At 44.2% G+C, this 16551-nt stretch overlaps 1 protein-coding gene across 1 annotated transcript in view; it reads left to right on the top strand.

Moving 5' to 3' along the window:
- Positions 1 to 16551, top strand: part of LOC106809491 (kinesin-like protein KIF13A) — a 248634-nt gene that overhangs the window by 113386 nt on the left and 118697 nt on the right. The window contains exons 5-6 of the mRNA XM_014812582.1: positions 792 to 975; positions 10916 to 11003. Coding sequence (XP_014668068.1) covers positions 792 to 975; positions 10916 to 11003 — 272 coding nt within the window. The remainder of the gene's footprint in view (positions 1 to 791; positions 976 to 10915; positions 11004 to 16551) is intronic.

Genomic DNA, 16551 nt, shown 5'->3' on the forward strand with positions numbered 1-16551 from the left:
TCAGTTCAGGTTCAACGGATTTTGCTCATTTTTGGTATGTGAATGAATAAGGGCTAGGGGTTTTGCAAATTAGGTAGGGTTTGGCAATTATATAGCATATTATATAGACACGCAGATAACAAACAGTCTGTACGTCACACTCGTCTGGTTTGTTTTACAAGATTTCATTGACAATATCTTTAATGCAAAATTCCTGCTATGAAAATATTATGATTTATACTATTAATAATTATTATTATATTATTATTATTACGATATAATGATTTATGCTAAGAAACATCAAAGCGGGTATAGCGCCATCTACCGTCACAAATTGTGGTTCATTTTTGTTTATAAATTATTTATAATTCATATATAATATTATTTATTATTTTCACATAAAAAATTACATATAATTATCAAGAGTATATAATAGGAGTTCTCCCATATATACTCTTCGTTTCTATAATGTACGTCGATGGTTGCTCAATTAAAACTGACTTCTTCTCACTCACTCATTTGTGTTCTTTTTTGTGGTGAGCTACAGTGTCCTTTACACTTTTATTCAGTGCGCGGGCCGTGCGTCGTGTATGTGTGACTAACCCCCCTCCCCCCCATCCCTCTCCCGACTTCCACTCCCTAGCTGCTACATAAGTAGACGAGACGTATACAAGGTGCGCTAAGTGTATAAGGTAGTTGTGCTGTGTCTACTCGGCTGTATATAACTCGTGCATATTACGCGACCACTCGGATGTTTGACAACTGCCCTCCCATTAGTGATACGTTGGTTGATTATTTTTTCTCTTGCTCAGGCTCTGGCAAGTCATATTCGATGATGGGAAATGCAGACAACAAGGGCATCATTCCAAGGATATGCGACAGCCTCTTTGAAAGTATTGCTGCTAACAAGGATGATCCCAACCTTCGTTACAATGTAGAAGTGTCATACATGGAGATTTATAATGAAAAAGTCAGGGACCTTTTAGATCCCAATAGGTAGGTACAGCTATTGTGATGAATGCTAGTATCATATCGTATATGAGCCACTGTGGTGTGTAAAAGAATGGGTAGTGGGCGAAAGGAAATAATGTTTACTTTTTAATTAATAAGGTAGATTGACGGGACCTTGCAAACGAACGCGTATACAATTTGCTTGCTTTTTTCAATCTTCACTATTTCTTTGTCTTTCTGTCTTTCTGCCTCTGTCTGTCTGTCTGTCTGTCTGTCTTCCTTTTTTCTTTTTTTCTCTTGCATGCACTTCGCTCGCTCTCTCTGCTTTCTGCTCTCGCTCTCTTCCATACCAATTTGACAGTTCTTTCCTAAATAGTTTATCCCCTGTTTTTTAGCTCACCTTGACATCGTCAAGCTGAGCTATTGCCATGGGTCGTCGTTCGTCGTACGTCCGTCTGTCCGTCCGTCCGTCCGTTCGTCAACATTTGGCTACCGTCAACGATAACTCAGGAACCGTTAGACCCACATGTTTGAAATTGGGTATAGTTGTTACTGCTATGCTCCCATATTAAACGTCCTATTTTGGAGCACGCCAGTCGACGTACTTTCGAGCCACGGCAATTTTTTGGCAAAAATGGGAATTGCCATTAGTCAGAACAGGTTCAACGGATTTTGCTCATTTTTGGTATGTGAATGAATAAGGGCTAGAGGTTTTGATATTTAAAAAAATTATGCAAATTAGGTAGGGTTTGGCAATTATATAGCATATTATATAGACACGCAGATAACAAACAGTCTGTGGTGTCACACTCGTCTGGTTCGTTTTACAAGATTTCATTGAAAATATCTTTAATGCAAAATTCCTGCTATGAACATATTATGATTTATACTATTATTATTATATTATTATTATTATGATATAATGATTTATGCTAAGAAACATCAAAGCGGGTATAGCGCCATCTACCGTCACAAATTGTGATTCATTTTTGTTTAAGCTAGCGCGCTGCGCGTATACAGGGCGCATACAGAGTGCAATCAGTGCATACAGAGCGTATACAGGGCGCACATGTTAAAAAATCCAACGAATGCACAGCGTGTTGCTAGCGCGCTGCGCGTATACAGGGCGCACATGTTAAAAAATCCAACGAATGCACAGCGTGTTGCTAGCGCACGGAACGAATGGTCCGCGCATGCACCGTGCATTCAACGCACAGCCAGCGAACGGCAGCGGTTATGCATGCTGTGACAATGAGCTTGACGGTCTCGGGCTGCTGATGCATCGTGCTCAGGAGAACTTGGAAACGATTGGCCAGAATTCCGAAGGCATTTTCTACGATCGTCCTGGCTCGGGAAAGCCGGTAGTTCAAGATGCGCTCTGGCCGCGTCATACCCAGGAGGCTGTATGGCTTCATTATGTTGGGTCGTAGGGCGAAGGCATCATTGCCGACGAAGAAGTAGGGAAGCCTAGACTACCATCTTCAACGCATTCATTCAGCTCAGAGGCATTGTAGATCTGAACGTTTGATGCTGATCCCATACCGCCGATGTCTGCCCAGATGAACTTGTAATCAGCATCCACAAGCGCCATGAGGACAACGGAGTAGAACCCTTTGTAGTTGTAGTATAGGGAACCACTGCTTGGAGGACACTTGCAGTTGACGTGCTTGCCATAAAGTGCACCACAGGTATGGGGGAAGTTCCACCTCTCTATGAACTTGTCAGATGTGGCACGCCATTCGTCAGGAGTGGTGGGACACTTCATCACCTCATCCTTGTATTCATCGATGATGGCGTGGCACACTTCTGGGATGAGCAGGGATATGGTGTTGTGAGGCACCCTCCACCCATAGGACATTGAGTGATACTTGGTCCCAGAGGCAAGATACCGCAGAGTGAGGGCAAGCTTCAGGCCAGGGTCGAGGGCCTCTCTGTAGGTTGTATTCTGCTTGGTGATACTCGGACCCCTTCTGGTTAGCAGCTCGTCGAACATCTTGGGGGGCATCCGCATGAAGTTCTTGAAGGCTGCCTGGTCTTCGTTACAGAGTTCAACAAGTAGCTGGTCATACAGGCCAAACTGTCATCGCCTACTGATCCACGGTCGGACCCAGAACCTCCGTTGACCTCTTCTCTTTCTTCTTCTCCTGATGACATGGACTTGGTGAAGTGCCAGTTCCATGAGGTTCTGCTGATGTTGGAGAACCGCGATTTCGTATTGTAGTCGCAGCCTGTCGGGATCCTCCATCTTCTGAGGTGGTTCTTCTAGACACGATCAGCAGGAACCTCTGTCATCACCCATGAGGGTCAAAGGAGAAGTGATGATGAGGAGTAGGGGCGGGACCCGTTTATATACCACATGGCTACACGCTGCATACACGCTAGGAATACGCTAGAAGAACGCTGGGCGCGCTACAGACTCGTTCAGCACTCGTTCAGCACGCCCATATTCGCTGCATGTTCGCTGGACGTGCGTTAGAAGCACGCTAGGTGTGCGCTACGTGTTCGCTACACCTCAGCCGACGAACATACAACGAATACCCAGCGTGTGTCCCGCGTGTGTCTGGCATTGGTCCAGTGCTCTCTGCGCGTGTCTGGCGTCCTTCTGGCGTGTACATTCATGCGTCGAGCTCCACGCACATTTTTGGGCATGTACAAAAATCCCGACGCACACAGCGAATGACAACTAATGCATAGCACTGGTCCAGCGCACTCGACGAACGAGTAACGAATGCTGACGCACACCCAGCGAAAGACAACGCACTGGCCAAAATTGCAAATTTTTAGCTCACCTTGACATCGTCAATTAAGCTGAGCTATTGCCATGGGTCGTCGTCCGTCGTACGTCCGTCCATCCGTTCGTCCGTCAACATTTGGCTACGGTCAATGATAACTCAGGAACCGTTTGACCCACATGTTTGAAATTGGGTATAGTTGTTACTGCTATGCTCCCATATTAAACGTCCTATTTTGGAGCACGCCAGTCGATGTACTTTCGAGCCACGGCAATTTTTTGCCAAAAATGGGAATTGCCATTAGTCAGTTCAGGTTCAACGGATTTTGCTCATTTTTGGTATGTGAATGAATAAGGGCTAGGGGTTTTGCAAATTAGGTAGGGTTTGGCAATTATATAGCATATTATATAGACACGCAGATAACAAACAGTCTGTACGTCACACTCGTCTGGTTTGTTTTACAAGATTTCATTGACAATATCTTTAATGCAAAAATTCCTGTCTATGAAAATATTATCGATTTATACTATTAATCAATTATTATATAGTAATTATTATTACGATACTAATGATTTATGCTAAGAAACATCAAAGCGGCGTATACGCATCGCTACCGTCACGAAAATTGGGTTCATTAATTGTTTATAAATTCACTTATAATAATTCATAATATAATATATTATTTTATTAGTTCACATAAAACATTACAGCCATAATAAAAAAGAGTAAAGATAATAAGGGATGTTCTCCATAATGGATAACATCTTCAGTTTCTATACCATCGTACGCCTCGATGTTGCGCACCTAAAAGCTTGACTTCTTCTCCCCACGAAGTCCATTTGTGTTCTTTTTGTGGTGAGCTAAGCAGGTGGTCATTTGACACTTTTCTCCATTCGCCAAGTGCGCCAGGTGCCGTGACGTCGTGTCAGTGCCACTAACCGCCCCTCGCCCCCCCATCCTCTCCCGCACTTCCACTCCCTAGCTGCTACATAAGTAGACCCAGACGAGACGTAGTAGCGAGCAGGTGACGCTAAGTGTATCAAGGTAGTTGTGCTGTGTCGTAAGCGCGGCTCACTGATATATACACTCGTGCATATTATCGGATACGGCGAACCACATCGGGCGGATGTCTTGACAAGACGCCCTCCCATAAGTGTAAACGTTGGTTGGAATGTATTTTTCTCTTGCTCAGGAGCCTGGCAAGTCATATCGATGATGGGAGAATGCAGACAACAAGGGCATCATCCAAAGGATTATGCGACAGCCTCTTTGTGAAAGTAATTGTCTGCTAACAGCGAAGGGATTGAGTCGTCCTATATACCCACGTTCGTCTATTCAAATGTAGTACAACGTGTAATACATGGAGATTTAGTAATGAAAAGTCAGGGACCTTTTAGATCCCAATAGGTAGGTACAGCTCTTGTGCATGAATGCTAGTATCATATCGTATATGAGGCCACTGTGGTGTGCTAAAAGAATGGCGTAGTGGGCGAAAGGAAAATAAAGTTTACAATTGTTTAATTATAAGGAGATTGACGGACCGTTGCAAAACAAGAACGGCGTATACAAATTTCCTTGCTTTTTTCAATCTTCACTATTTTCTTTGATCTTTCTGTCTTTCTGCCTCTATGTCTCGTCTTGTCTGTCTAGTCTGTCTTCCCTTTTCTTTTTCTCTTGCATGCACCTTCGCGGTATCGCCTCTCTGTTTCTCCTCTCGCGCTCTCTTCCATACCAATTTTGAACAAGTTCTTTGCCTAAATAGTTTTATCCCCTGCTATTTTTTAGCTCACCACCTTGACATCGTCAAGCTGAAACTATTTGGCCATGGGTCGTCGTTCGTCGTACGTCCCGTCTGTTCCGTCCGTCCGTGACCGTTCGTCAACATTTTTTTTGGCTACCGTCAACGAAATACTCAGGAATCCTTAGACGCCAACCATGTTTGAAATTGGGTATAGTTGTTACGCTCATGCCGGCCAATAAGTAAACTCCTATTTTGGAGGGCACGCCAGTCAGAGGCGTATGTTACGTAGCCACAGGCAATATTTTGGCAAAAAACATGGGAATTGCATGTACTGTCAGAAAAACAGGTTCAACACGGATTTTGCTGTCATTTTGGTATGTGAATTGAAAAAAAAGGCAGACTATGATAAGAGGTTTTGGAATAATTCCTAAAAAATTAAATGACATAAAAATAGGTAGGGTTTGGTCAATTATATAGGCATATTAGTATAGACAACCGGAAACCGGCTTGAGCGCAGATAACAGAAACTGTAACAGTCTGTGGTGTCACACTCGTCTGGTTCGTTTTAAACAAGATTCATTGAAAATATCTTTAATGCAAAATTCCTGCTATGAACATAATAATGATTATACTATTATTCGATGTACTTAAATTATATTATTATGATATCATGATTTTATGCTGAAGCTAAACATAACTAAAGCGGGTATAAGCGCCATCTATGTAGTCACTGCGTCACAAATTGTGATTTTCAATATTTTTGTTTACACTAATAAAATTTTATTTTTATAAATTCTATAATATAAAAAATTGATGTTATTATTTTCACATAAAAAATTACACATATAATTATCAAGAGTATATAATGGAAGTTCTCCCATATATACTCTTCGTTTCTATATAATGTACGTCGATGGTTGCTCAATTAAAACTGACTTCTTCTCACTCACTCATTTGTGTGCTTTTTTGTGGTGAGCTACAGTGTCATTGACACTTTAATTTATAATCTGCATCAAGCTGCCGTCTCCCCACTCGCGTCTGTTCCAAGGCTGCTTCATCGTTTGCTTCAACGTCCCTCTTACCAACATTGCCTCATCTGTGCTTTCTGCCCCTCAGAGAGGCGAGCACAGACATAGTGAGTGAAACGGTGACTCTCGCGGGTGCCTTTCAGCATGTTTCAGTGTCACTGCATTGAGTAATGCTACGACGAAAACTCGGGAAAGATGCAGCGAGCGTGCGGACTGAAGAAGCCGGGAGAGCGAAGTGCGCGTGGGCGTGCGTCAGTTGGGCACGCACGCACTCACGCACTCACGCACGCACGCACGCACGCACGCAAACACACAGACACACATGCACACGCACACTCACGCACGCACGCACGTACGCACGCACGCACGCACGCACACACGCGCGAGCACGCACACACATACGTATATACATACACACATATCTTCGTGCTGCATGCACACGCACCCGCACACGCCCGCCCGCACGCACGCACGCACGCAACGCACACACGCGCACGCGGGCACGCACGCACGCACGCACACACGCGCACACGGGCTTCAAAGAGTTACGCGTGTCACTAAGTGACGCACGTCGGGCAAAAACCTCTGCGGCGCATGCATTTGTCCCCGTGTCCCCGTCTCTCACGCGTGTGCCCCATGTAATTGCACATGTATGACGGCGGCCGCAGTCATTCTATCGTTGAGACTGATCCAATTAATTTCGTTATTTTTTTTTCAACGAGCTTTCGCAATGTGTTCGTTGTTCAGGCAGCAGCGCACGTGTGGGTATATATCGTCGTCGTATTATGTCGCGATACATACGTTTTACAGCGTGAGGACTGCCAAAGCCTCTGGTGTGTGAGGCAGCGTAGTTTTTTTTTTACAATTGTTATTCAAGCAATACAGAGGCACAATAAATAAGTCGGCAGGAAATGGAAATCTGGAAAAATCGATGGCACGCTGTTTTTATTCTCCATCTGTCGCGGTTTCACATGCGCCGAATTTTCCTGCGAAAACCCGCGCCGACATTGGGCTTCTGGCTGGCCACCGCCAACTCGATTTCGGTTTGCTGCGCTTCCCTGCTGGCCTTCTCCGGCTCCTCCTTGTTGCGGCAGAGAGAGGCGCGTGGTAGGCTCGCTTCGCTTCCCTGCTGGCCTTCTCCGGCTCCTCCTTGTTGCGGCAGAGAGAAGCGCGCGCGACATTTCGCAGCCCCCAGCGGACGCCGAGATCGGCAAATGCTTTCTGACGTCGGCGGTTGACGTGCGGAGACGAGCGCAGGCATGGAGTTACTGACTGCAACAGCAGCAGCAGCTGCGGTGGAGGGTCTGAAGCCCACGCCGTGGCCGTGGCTGTCATCTGATCGTCAATGTAACTGGCTAGTCCGAATTTATACCGGAGGTGCATGCAGACTACGGCGATGCCAGGTGAAGGCCGATGGAGGGAGATGGAGAGAGGTGGTTATCACTTTCTAGATGTAGCCTGGTTGTGCCAGCTGGCAACACGTGAAGTTTGCCTTATAGGGCGTATGTGTAGATGTAGCCTGGCTATGTCAGCTGGTAAGACGTGTGACGTTTGCCTTATAGGATGTAGGTGTAGATGTAGCCTGGCCCTGACCTCTGGCAAGACCTGGAAACTCGTCCTTGTTTGGTGTAGGTGTAGGTTAGCCTGGTTGTATCAGCTGGCAACGTGTTGAAGTTATAAGGTGTATGTGTAGAGGTAGCCTAGCTGGCTCTCAGATGGCAAGACGTGGTCGATGTCTCCCTTATATTAGTATAGTATTTTATATTAGTATAGTATAGCTGTGGTGTGTAGCCTGACTCAGTCCACTAGCAAGTCATGGAGGCTCCTTTATAGTATGAAACTATAACGTAACCGGGTCTTATCAAAAGGTAAGATGCGCGCGCGTGCTTGCGTGCGTGCGTGCGTGTGTGCGTGCGCGTGTGCGTGTGTGCGTGTGTGTGTGTGTGTGTTGTGTGTGTGTGCGTGTGTGGGGAGAGGCTCTTACATGGTGTAGCTGTAGTTTAGTTTAACTCTGTCCGCGTCTAGGATGCGGTGTCCACTCGGTCATCACGTCTTGACCTCGGTCCTGGTGAAATCTGGCACATTAGGAGTTGGTGGTTTCGTCTAATGTAAACTAGAGCCCGCGGTTTTGCTTAGAAGAGACGCTTTCTGCAGGTAGGGGTCAAGGAGTTCCGTAGAGGCTAGATTTCACGCTGGCTAGACGGACGGAAAGAGTGAGGCGACTGCGTATACTAGCCGTTTCTGCGATCAACTGCACGGCAGTTTTTAATGCTTTATTTCATCACGCAGCTGATAACCGAAATTCCTAGCTTTTGCTGAGGCTGAGGAAACCCATCTTCTGCTCGCATAACTAACATCCACTCTCGCGCGCATCTGCATAATTCTAAACGCCTCTCATCCGCGTTTTGCCGAAGACTATCCGCCATTGATTGTTTCTATGGTGACCGCTGTTTCGGCCTCGCAGTGCGATTCGTAATTGAAATATGTGGAAACTAATACAAACGAGTTTTTTTCGCGAAACAAAGTAGAGTCGACGTGAAACTGCAGGCGTGCCTGTCGAAGTCGCATATACTAATGCAGGTGCTGATTAACCAGCTGCAATCGATGCGCTGCAGCAACTTCGGCTGCGCGTTGCCAGGCGGCCGTGGCCGTGGCTTCCCCACCACTCTTACAACCAAATCAATCCGTGCATGCTTCCACTGTTGTTGATTGGTAGGTTGTCTGGTCGATGCTTCTAACTGGTGTCTCCTGGCGCTGCGGTTGTTGATGCGCCTGGGCTGCAGGGAATGTCGCAGTATTGTCGAGTATGGAGGTGGAATTTGTTCACGTCGTGGCTACGTGTCTGGATTGTTACGTCTTCTCGCACAGCGATATATACGGTAGAAATCATATCTGGTCATATCTCCTAACTCTCACTCTAACTACTATCAAATTCGTTTAAATAACAAGTACCTAGAAATTTAATACCGCTCGCACATCAAGGTACGTAACAACATATCAAAAAGCGACACAAGTGTAAATACTCTGGCTTGTTTAACAATCATTCGAATAAGCTGTCCTTAGAGCTGCCCTTTTTCCATTTCAGCTGGTCGTACAGTGTATATACATCTAAACAATTTCATTCACCTCCCTGTGACAGGTTTAACGGATAGGATGGATGGATGGGATGAACGGATAGGATTTAGGATGTGAAATGTTTCCCATGGTTTTATTTGGTAAACATGATTATACATGTGGCAACATTTGTGACATTTTGTGGGTTGACTATGACAATTGAAGATGAAATATTTTTCAGTAATTAAATGAACAGGAAGCATATTCCTATGGCTCACGACCGCTCCTATGAACCTTTTTATTTTCTCTTTGCACATGAATATGCATACTCCCAATTGTTCAATCATTTTTTCTTCTCATGTTCTTGCTTTCTCTCTTCCTAGCCTTTAGCCCAACTCTTTCTGCGCTCTTTCTGCCATTGTACCACTTATCTCTCTACCTTTTCATAGAAACTAGCCTCTTCTCTGTGTGTTGAGATTTAAGATACAGTGTAACTGTGGTAGTCATGTTCGTGGGCGCATAGCAGTTAATGATTGATGGGCATCGGTGGCTGTTTGTCTTCTATTAGATAGAGCCTACTTATCACGCGCACGCAAGGCGCAATCTCGCATGCCGTGTTTTCTCTCGTGAAATCATCCTCGTGATCTCTTTAGAGGGTTGAATCGATTTCGCTAATGTTTTCAAGTATTACTCTTTTTCTCGAGCATATTTACTGACAGTAAGATCATCTTTGCAACATGGCAAATGTATCATTTCCTCTTTCCCAGTCCACTCAGCTATTTGTAGTTTCACCGCAAAGGTGAATGTGGAACTGCAACTTATTATACGTATAATTTAGTATGCAGGTAACTTGTTACATGTCTGACTTTATAAGTCATGTTGCATGAAAATTTCGCTAAATCTGTAGCGTAATGAGTGCGTAAGTGGGTTGAGTCACTAACAATTATGATTAAAACTAATATTATTAAATTATTAATTATGTTAAATTAAATTCAAAAATTAATGAAATTAAATTAAATTATTAATTTTAAATTATTGGATTAATTTAATATAATTAATAAATTTATTCGCGGTGTGATTATTCACGTGTCCACCCCATGTGTACGTACAGTTTGACAGTGCTTGCAGTCGCGGTTAGGCTGCAGTGTAGTAGATGTGTTCTAGCTACGTTGTTCCTTGTCTTCCCGTGATGTGGAGTGCCATACATAACAATATCTTCGCATTTGTCACCAATCTTTCATTTATGTTGTGCTTGCCTTTTCACGCGACTCTATACGCAGTAAATTCATTGTGATTAACTGAACTCAGGAAGTTTAAAGTTCATATTTTTTAAATTTGATGTTTATATTCTTCACCGTAATATATAGTATAATGGTATATTTTTATGTATCTATGCTAGAAACACTGTATCGTGTTATTTTACATTTCAGTGCAAAATCAAACCTGCGGGTTCGGGAGCACAATATATTAGGACCGTACGTGGATGGGCTTTCAACCTTAGTCGTTTCTAATTTTAAGGTGAGTAGATGAGATCCATTATTAATATCTCTGCTGTAAGCTGGGCCGGAGATAGCGCGGGGGAGGGGTGAGCGCAGCCTCCCCAGACCAATATAGGTACGATTACATGTCCACTGATGAACTGTCCACACTCACCTGCCAAGAACACTAACCGCACGCTGCCCCCCCCCCTGGAAATGAGATACCTATGCTCCCGGTATGTGCTTATTGGATGCGCTTGGCATGTTAAGGAGGAAGTGGAATAAAGGCTTAGGCCGAATATATAAATGTAGGGAAGGAAGAACGAAGGGAGAAAGGGAGGGAGTAAGATGGTTACGTGGAGAAAGGAACGTAAAGGAGGGAGTACAGAGGGTATAGGAGAAGCGTGGGAGAGTGTGAGTGAGGAGAAAACGGAATCAGATGATAATATCGATTAAAGGTATCTCAATCTCGTCTGCCTTTGATGCCATCTTTTCTGTCCATGCCTCAAAGGCAGGTATTATGTTGAGTATCAGCGCACTGGTTGGATTACGCCGTGATTACATGAAAACCATATTATAATAGCACTGAGGTCGTCGTCAGATGTCCGCTCTGACGATGTGTCATGCGAATCTCAATAGCTGTGTGGCTTCGGATTACGTCTTACTCTAAAAATAACCAATATCTGAAACATGTTGACATTTTCATATCAGCGCTTCCCCAACTGTACATAGAAATGATTGCTGTATTAGTAGCGGTTTTAACAAAAACTCGTCGAAGCGTAAATGTCACCTGACTGACTGTGGAACCGCGATGTGTGCACGGCAGATGTGTCAGATAGTATATCTAGTTATACTGCCCAGAGGAAAATGAAAAATACGTACATGAAAAAAGCGAAGACCTGAACTAATTGCCATCGATATTATCTCCCAACGCGGCTCCACATCACGATCCAAAATGACCCATCACCCGTGCGCAGTCTCCTAACACACTGCCCTGTCTAGCTGTGCTAGCGAATGATTACATAGTTATAACTGTGTACCTTTAACGATAAAAGTCAGTGTAGCCAGTTAGCACCCTACAGGGAAACCGACAAAAAAGTGCTTTCGAGTGCTGCGCTGCTGAAATGATATTCCCAACATATTTGTGAAAGGTATAGTTAGCCTGCGGCAGTAACGATCGAGTTACTATTCTTTCACGCTTGCATTGCCTCGCTGAAGCCATATTACATCTTATTGTCGCATGTTGCTGCTGCAGCATCATTACATATCTGCCTCTCCCTCACATCCCTGCTTTCCCATCTCATCCCTGCTTCCTTCCCATCACACCTCTGCCCCAATCACATCTCTGCCCCCCTCACATCCCTGACTCCCCCATCACATCTCTGCTCCCATCACATCTACGCTTCCCCAATACATCTCTGTCTCCCCCATAACATCTACGCTTCCCCAACACCTCTCTGTCTCCCCCATAACATCTACGCTTCCCCAACACATCTCTGTCTCCCCCATAACATATGTGCCTCATCACATCTCTCCACCCCATCACATCTCTGTCTCCATCACATCTCTGCCTCCTCCTCACATCCCTGCCTCACCATCACATCTCTGCCAACCCCCATCACATCTCCACCTCCTCTATCAACTCTTCTTCTCGTCGCATCTCGGCTTGCATGAGTGATCGACGCTCCCCAAGGCATTGCCAGGGATCTACTGTCTCATCTGTATCATCTGTGTCGACTTCCACGCCGCATCACTATCCTCACATTGCTTACATACTCTGCAGCGCGTCACTTAAACTGTAGACTGAGTAAGCAAGGCTCAGTTTCTTTAGTCTCGGGGGTGGTAGCTTAATTACGAGCAGAAATAAAGGCGGCCGAGCGTAAGAAACCAGTGGCGAACGCACGCGATAATGAGACGGGAATTGACACAACACCATCAGGAAGTTCGCGAGAATGATTACACGAAAAATAGCAGTGCTGGTCTAATGAGGTAATCCGAAATCGCTGCATCGTTGCAGTCTTAATGATTTAGTTGCCATCGCGTAATTACTCGCATCGACTTACATTCGATCTTTAAAAACAAACTTTTTTACGCATAGCATAATTTATTGCTACGATACGTGCATTGACAGCTTTACTCTATCACCAGCGCGCGTCTTCCACTGGCCGGTAAGACACAATTTCATGCAATTTGTTTTTGATGTTTTTCATGGTGTTACGTGTAAATTTCGCCGTTACGTTACGTCTGATTAAAATCCGTGTTAATTATACAAGCCCTAAATGTATGTGCGTTTTTATGCTCTCAGTTTTGTTATCATACAGTATTTAGCTCCCTTCCCGGGAATCAGCTTAAGGTGAACAAGAGTCCGGGAAACCTATTCGAATCTTTAGATAGAAAAGTCGCATTGGCCTAATGTTTGTGAAATACTTGGTGTGATAACGCGATGTAGTAAGTAGCATGGTAGTAGCATATAGGAGCGGGGAGGACGGAAGTGCAACATATGAACTGTTTGTTCCGCAATAGTTGTTATCTACGGCTAATCGTGCCTTGATTACCTCGATGCCTGTCGCCGTGTCGCAAAGATAATCTTGTCGCAAATGATCAAGGATACCTCGTGGATAGTCTTGTTCTGATTGATAGGGGATGTTTCGTACATAGTCCTGTTATATTTGATGATGGAGAAGAGAGTCTTGTCTATTGGTCTTATTCTGCACTAGATGTGTGGCTTCTGATTGATAGAAGGAGATATCATAGTAAGTCGTGTCCTGATTTCTAGGCGTATCTAACAGCTAGTCTTGCCCTGGTTGGTAGGGGTTGGGGGAATATCACATTAGTCTAGATTTAGTCCTGCTTACTAGATGTATTTAACAGCAAGTGCTATCCTCGTTGTTAGGGGAGGCGCACCACATTAGTCTTATCTGATTACTAGATATGTATTCCACGGTTAGTTTCATCCGATTTACGGGATAAATGTATCGTCTAGTTCTCTACAGAGTGGTTCTGATTGACATAGGTGTGTGCGTGTTACAGGTAATCATATTTTAGTTGCTGGATGTATGCAACAGATAATCTTGTCTTGATTGATAGTTGAGTGTAACAGCTAGTATATATAGCCATGATCACTGCAGATATCTATCACAGCTATAGTATTGTCCTGGATACCACATATGTCTATCTACCGTTTTCCGGCTTTTACGACAATACCACGTGACTGAACGAGACTTCCCGCCTGGGTACATTTATGAAGCGCAGCGGTACGGTTATGTAGAAACAACATTGGTCAGGTACACCTTGTGTATACATATATGTACCTCGGGTACATATCTGTAGTACCTGATACGACAACGACCCCATCTGCGCTAGTATTGTCATGCATTTTTTTGCTGGGAAATACCGATCTAAAGGTTCCCAGTCATACATACATACATGTATACTACATTATGTCTATCACAGCTAGTATCGTCCTGCATACTACATATGTCTATCACAGCTAGTATTGTCCTGGATACTACAGAATGTCTAGTACTTGCTTCTTATCGGCTCATGATGAGGCGTCTGCAAAATTTTGGCTGAACGGTACCATCTAGAGCCACGAAAATGTGAATTGTCTTCCTTCACATATAATCTACGTTACTCGGGCTCAAATTTGAGTCCATTTCATGTCCGTGTTTTATCCGAATAACCACCAAATCCCCTGCTTAGACATCAACGTGTGGTTGACACCCGTATAACTGAGAGAAACTACGTCTTGTAGCCTACTGTTTTGCACTTGCCTGTATGGATAAAATGGCAATTTGAAATTGTTTAAAAAAACGTAATTTGTAAATAGTAATGGGAAAACGGCAGCTAACAGAGGAAAATGTCGGCACGTTACGCCACCTTCCGCGATGAAATTGCGTTACGTAATCATTAATGTGTTGTCAACTGGGCCCGTGTGAAAGACCCGCCCGCTGTCGGGTGGTATGTGAAACTTACTGTGGTTGCTGTTTACCGCGCAAACTGCGCCCGTGGCCGTACTTAGCGGCGCCATTGTTGTACTAACCGCCGCAATCATTATCGATCGGTGCACATTTGAATGCGGCAACCGCTGGCTGGTAAATACGTGGCTTGTTTCTTTGCTCCGTCTAAGTGGCTGCGGGGAGAGTGCAGACTAGTTTGCTTTCACGCCCCCACCCCTCCCCCCCGTGCGTGGTCCCAGGCGCGCGATCTCAGCCGTCATTGAGTGGCTTCAAGACAGTGGACATAGCTGGTAAATCAATTTAACAAATTGGATTTTATCGTTCCTGTGTGTGATTCCTCTTGAAGCCGTTGAGTGTGGCGCTGGAATGTCAGAAACCTAGTTGCACCCTATGTCAATCTGCCTCTCATCTCGTCTCGTCTTGTCTCTGCTAGCCGCATCTTCTCTGTGGTGTCGTAATCGTAACTCCCCTGGTTTGTCTCTCGACTTTTTTCGGGAATTTATGATGTCACCCTCTGAATTTGGAATGCAAGTCACAACGTATATATGTTGTTAACTCAAAAGTTCTTCTATAATTTTGTAAATCAACGTTTCTAAAGACACGTGAAGTGGCCACTGCAGCGTGATGTAATTGTCGCCGAAAAGTAGGATTCACTCGTGTCTCTCTCGGCTGCCTTAAGAATGGACAGCGAACGAGCCACCCCCACTCTGTCGAATGCATCAAGAATAATAGTTTTTGTCGAACACTTTAAAATTTAAACACTAAGTTAAGCCTATTTCGTCCGAGAAATAAATAAAACGCAACATATTATTATAAATAATAATAAAACGCAAAAATGCAAGGAAAAAACTCTTTTTATTCCGTCTATCCAACATTATTCAGTCAGTAAGTAACTGATACAGGGTTCGTAGCGGGTCTTCCAAAGTCTTATAAGTACTTATTTTGCCAAAAATAAAATAAGGGCCCTTATTAGTACTTATTTTTGGTGAAATATTAGAAAAGTACTTAATAGTCCTTATTTTTCGACTTACTGTTCTCGACTTAGAGTAAGAATTGTTGTATATATAATATGGAATAATTAAATCTGCTGTGCAATTGTGTATATAAATATTATTAGTGTCGGTGATCTATCAGAAATCGCGTAAAAAAGTCTTATTTTGGCCTCCAGAAAGGGTCTTATAAGTCCTTATTTCAACATGTGTCTTACTACTATGAACTCTGTGATAGCTCCCCCAGCATAGCCTGTCTCCGCTAGCTCGCCCCGCTTGATCTAGCCCTGATACGTCTCCCCGTCGAGACCGTACCCAATACATTTGTCTCATATTCTATCTCAAGTCACACGCACCACTTCCTGCCTCGTTAGGAACGGTCCCTCTGAGTTTGGTGCAGGACGATTTACAGATGACATGTTGATCGAATAATTAAATTTCCCATAAAACATTAAGATGAAAGTGTGCACTTGGCGAGCGTTTGAAGTGGTGCTGCATCATTAAACCACAGTGCCAGTAATTAGTTTTCAGATGTAGTTTTGATGCTATCACGCCTGGTCGGGTTGTGTGCAAAGTCTTTTAAGGGAATTTATAGATTCCTGTGTATGTGTGTGCGTGTGTGTGTGTGTGTGTGTGTGTG

Source organism: Priapulus caudatus, unplaced genomic scaffold (genome assembly GCF_000485595.1).
Source record: "Priapulus caudatus unplaced genomic scaffold, Priapulus_caudatus-5.0.1 Scaffold15, whole genome shotgun sequence".
Taxonomy (NCBI): Eukaryota; Metazoa; Priapulida; class Priapulimorpha; order Priapulimorphida; family Priapulidae; genus Priapulus; species Priapulus caudatus.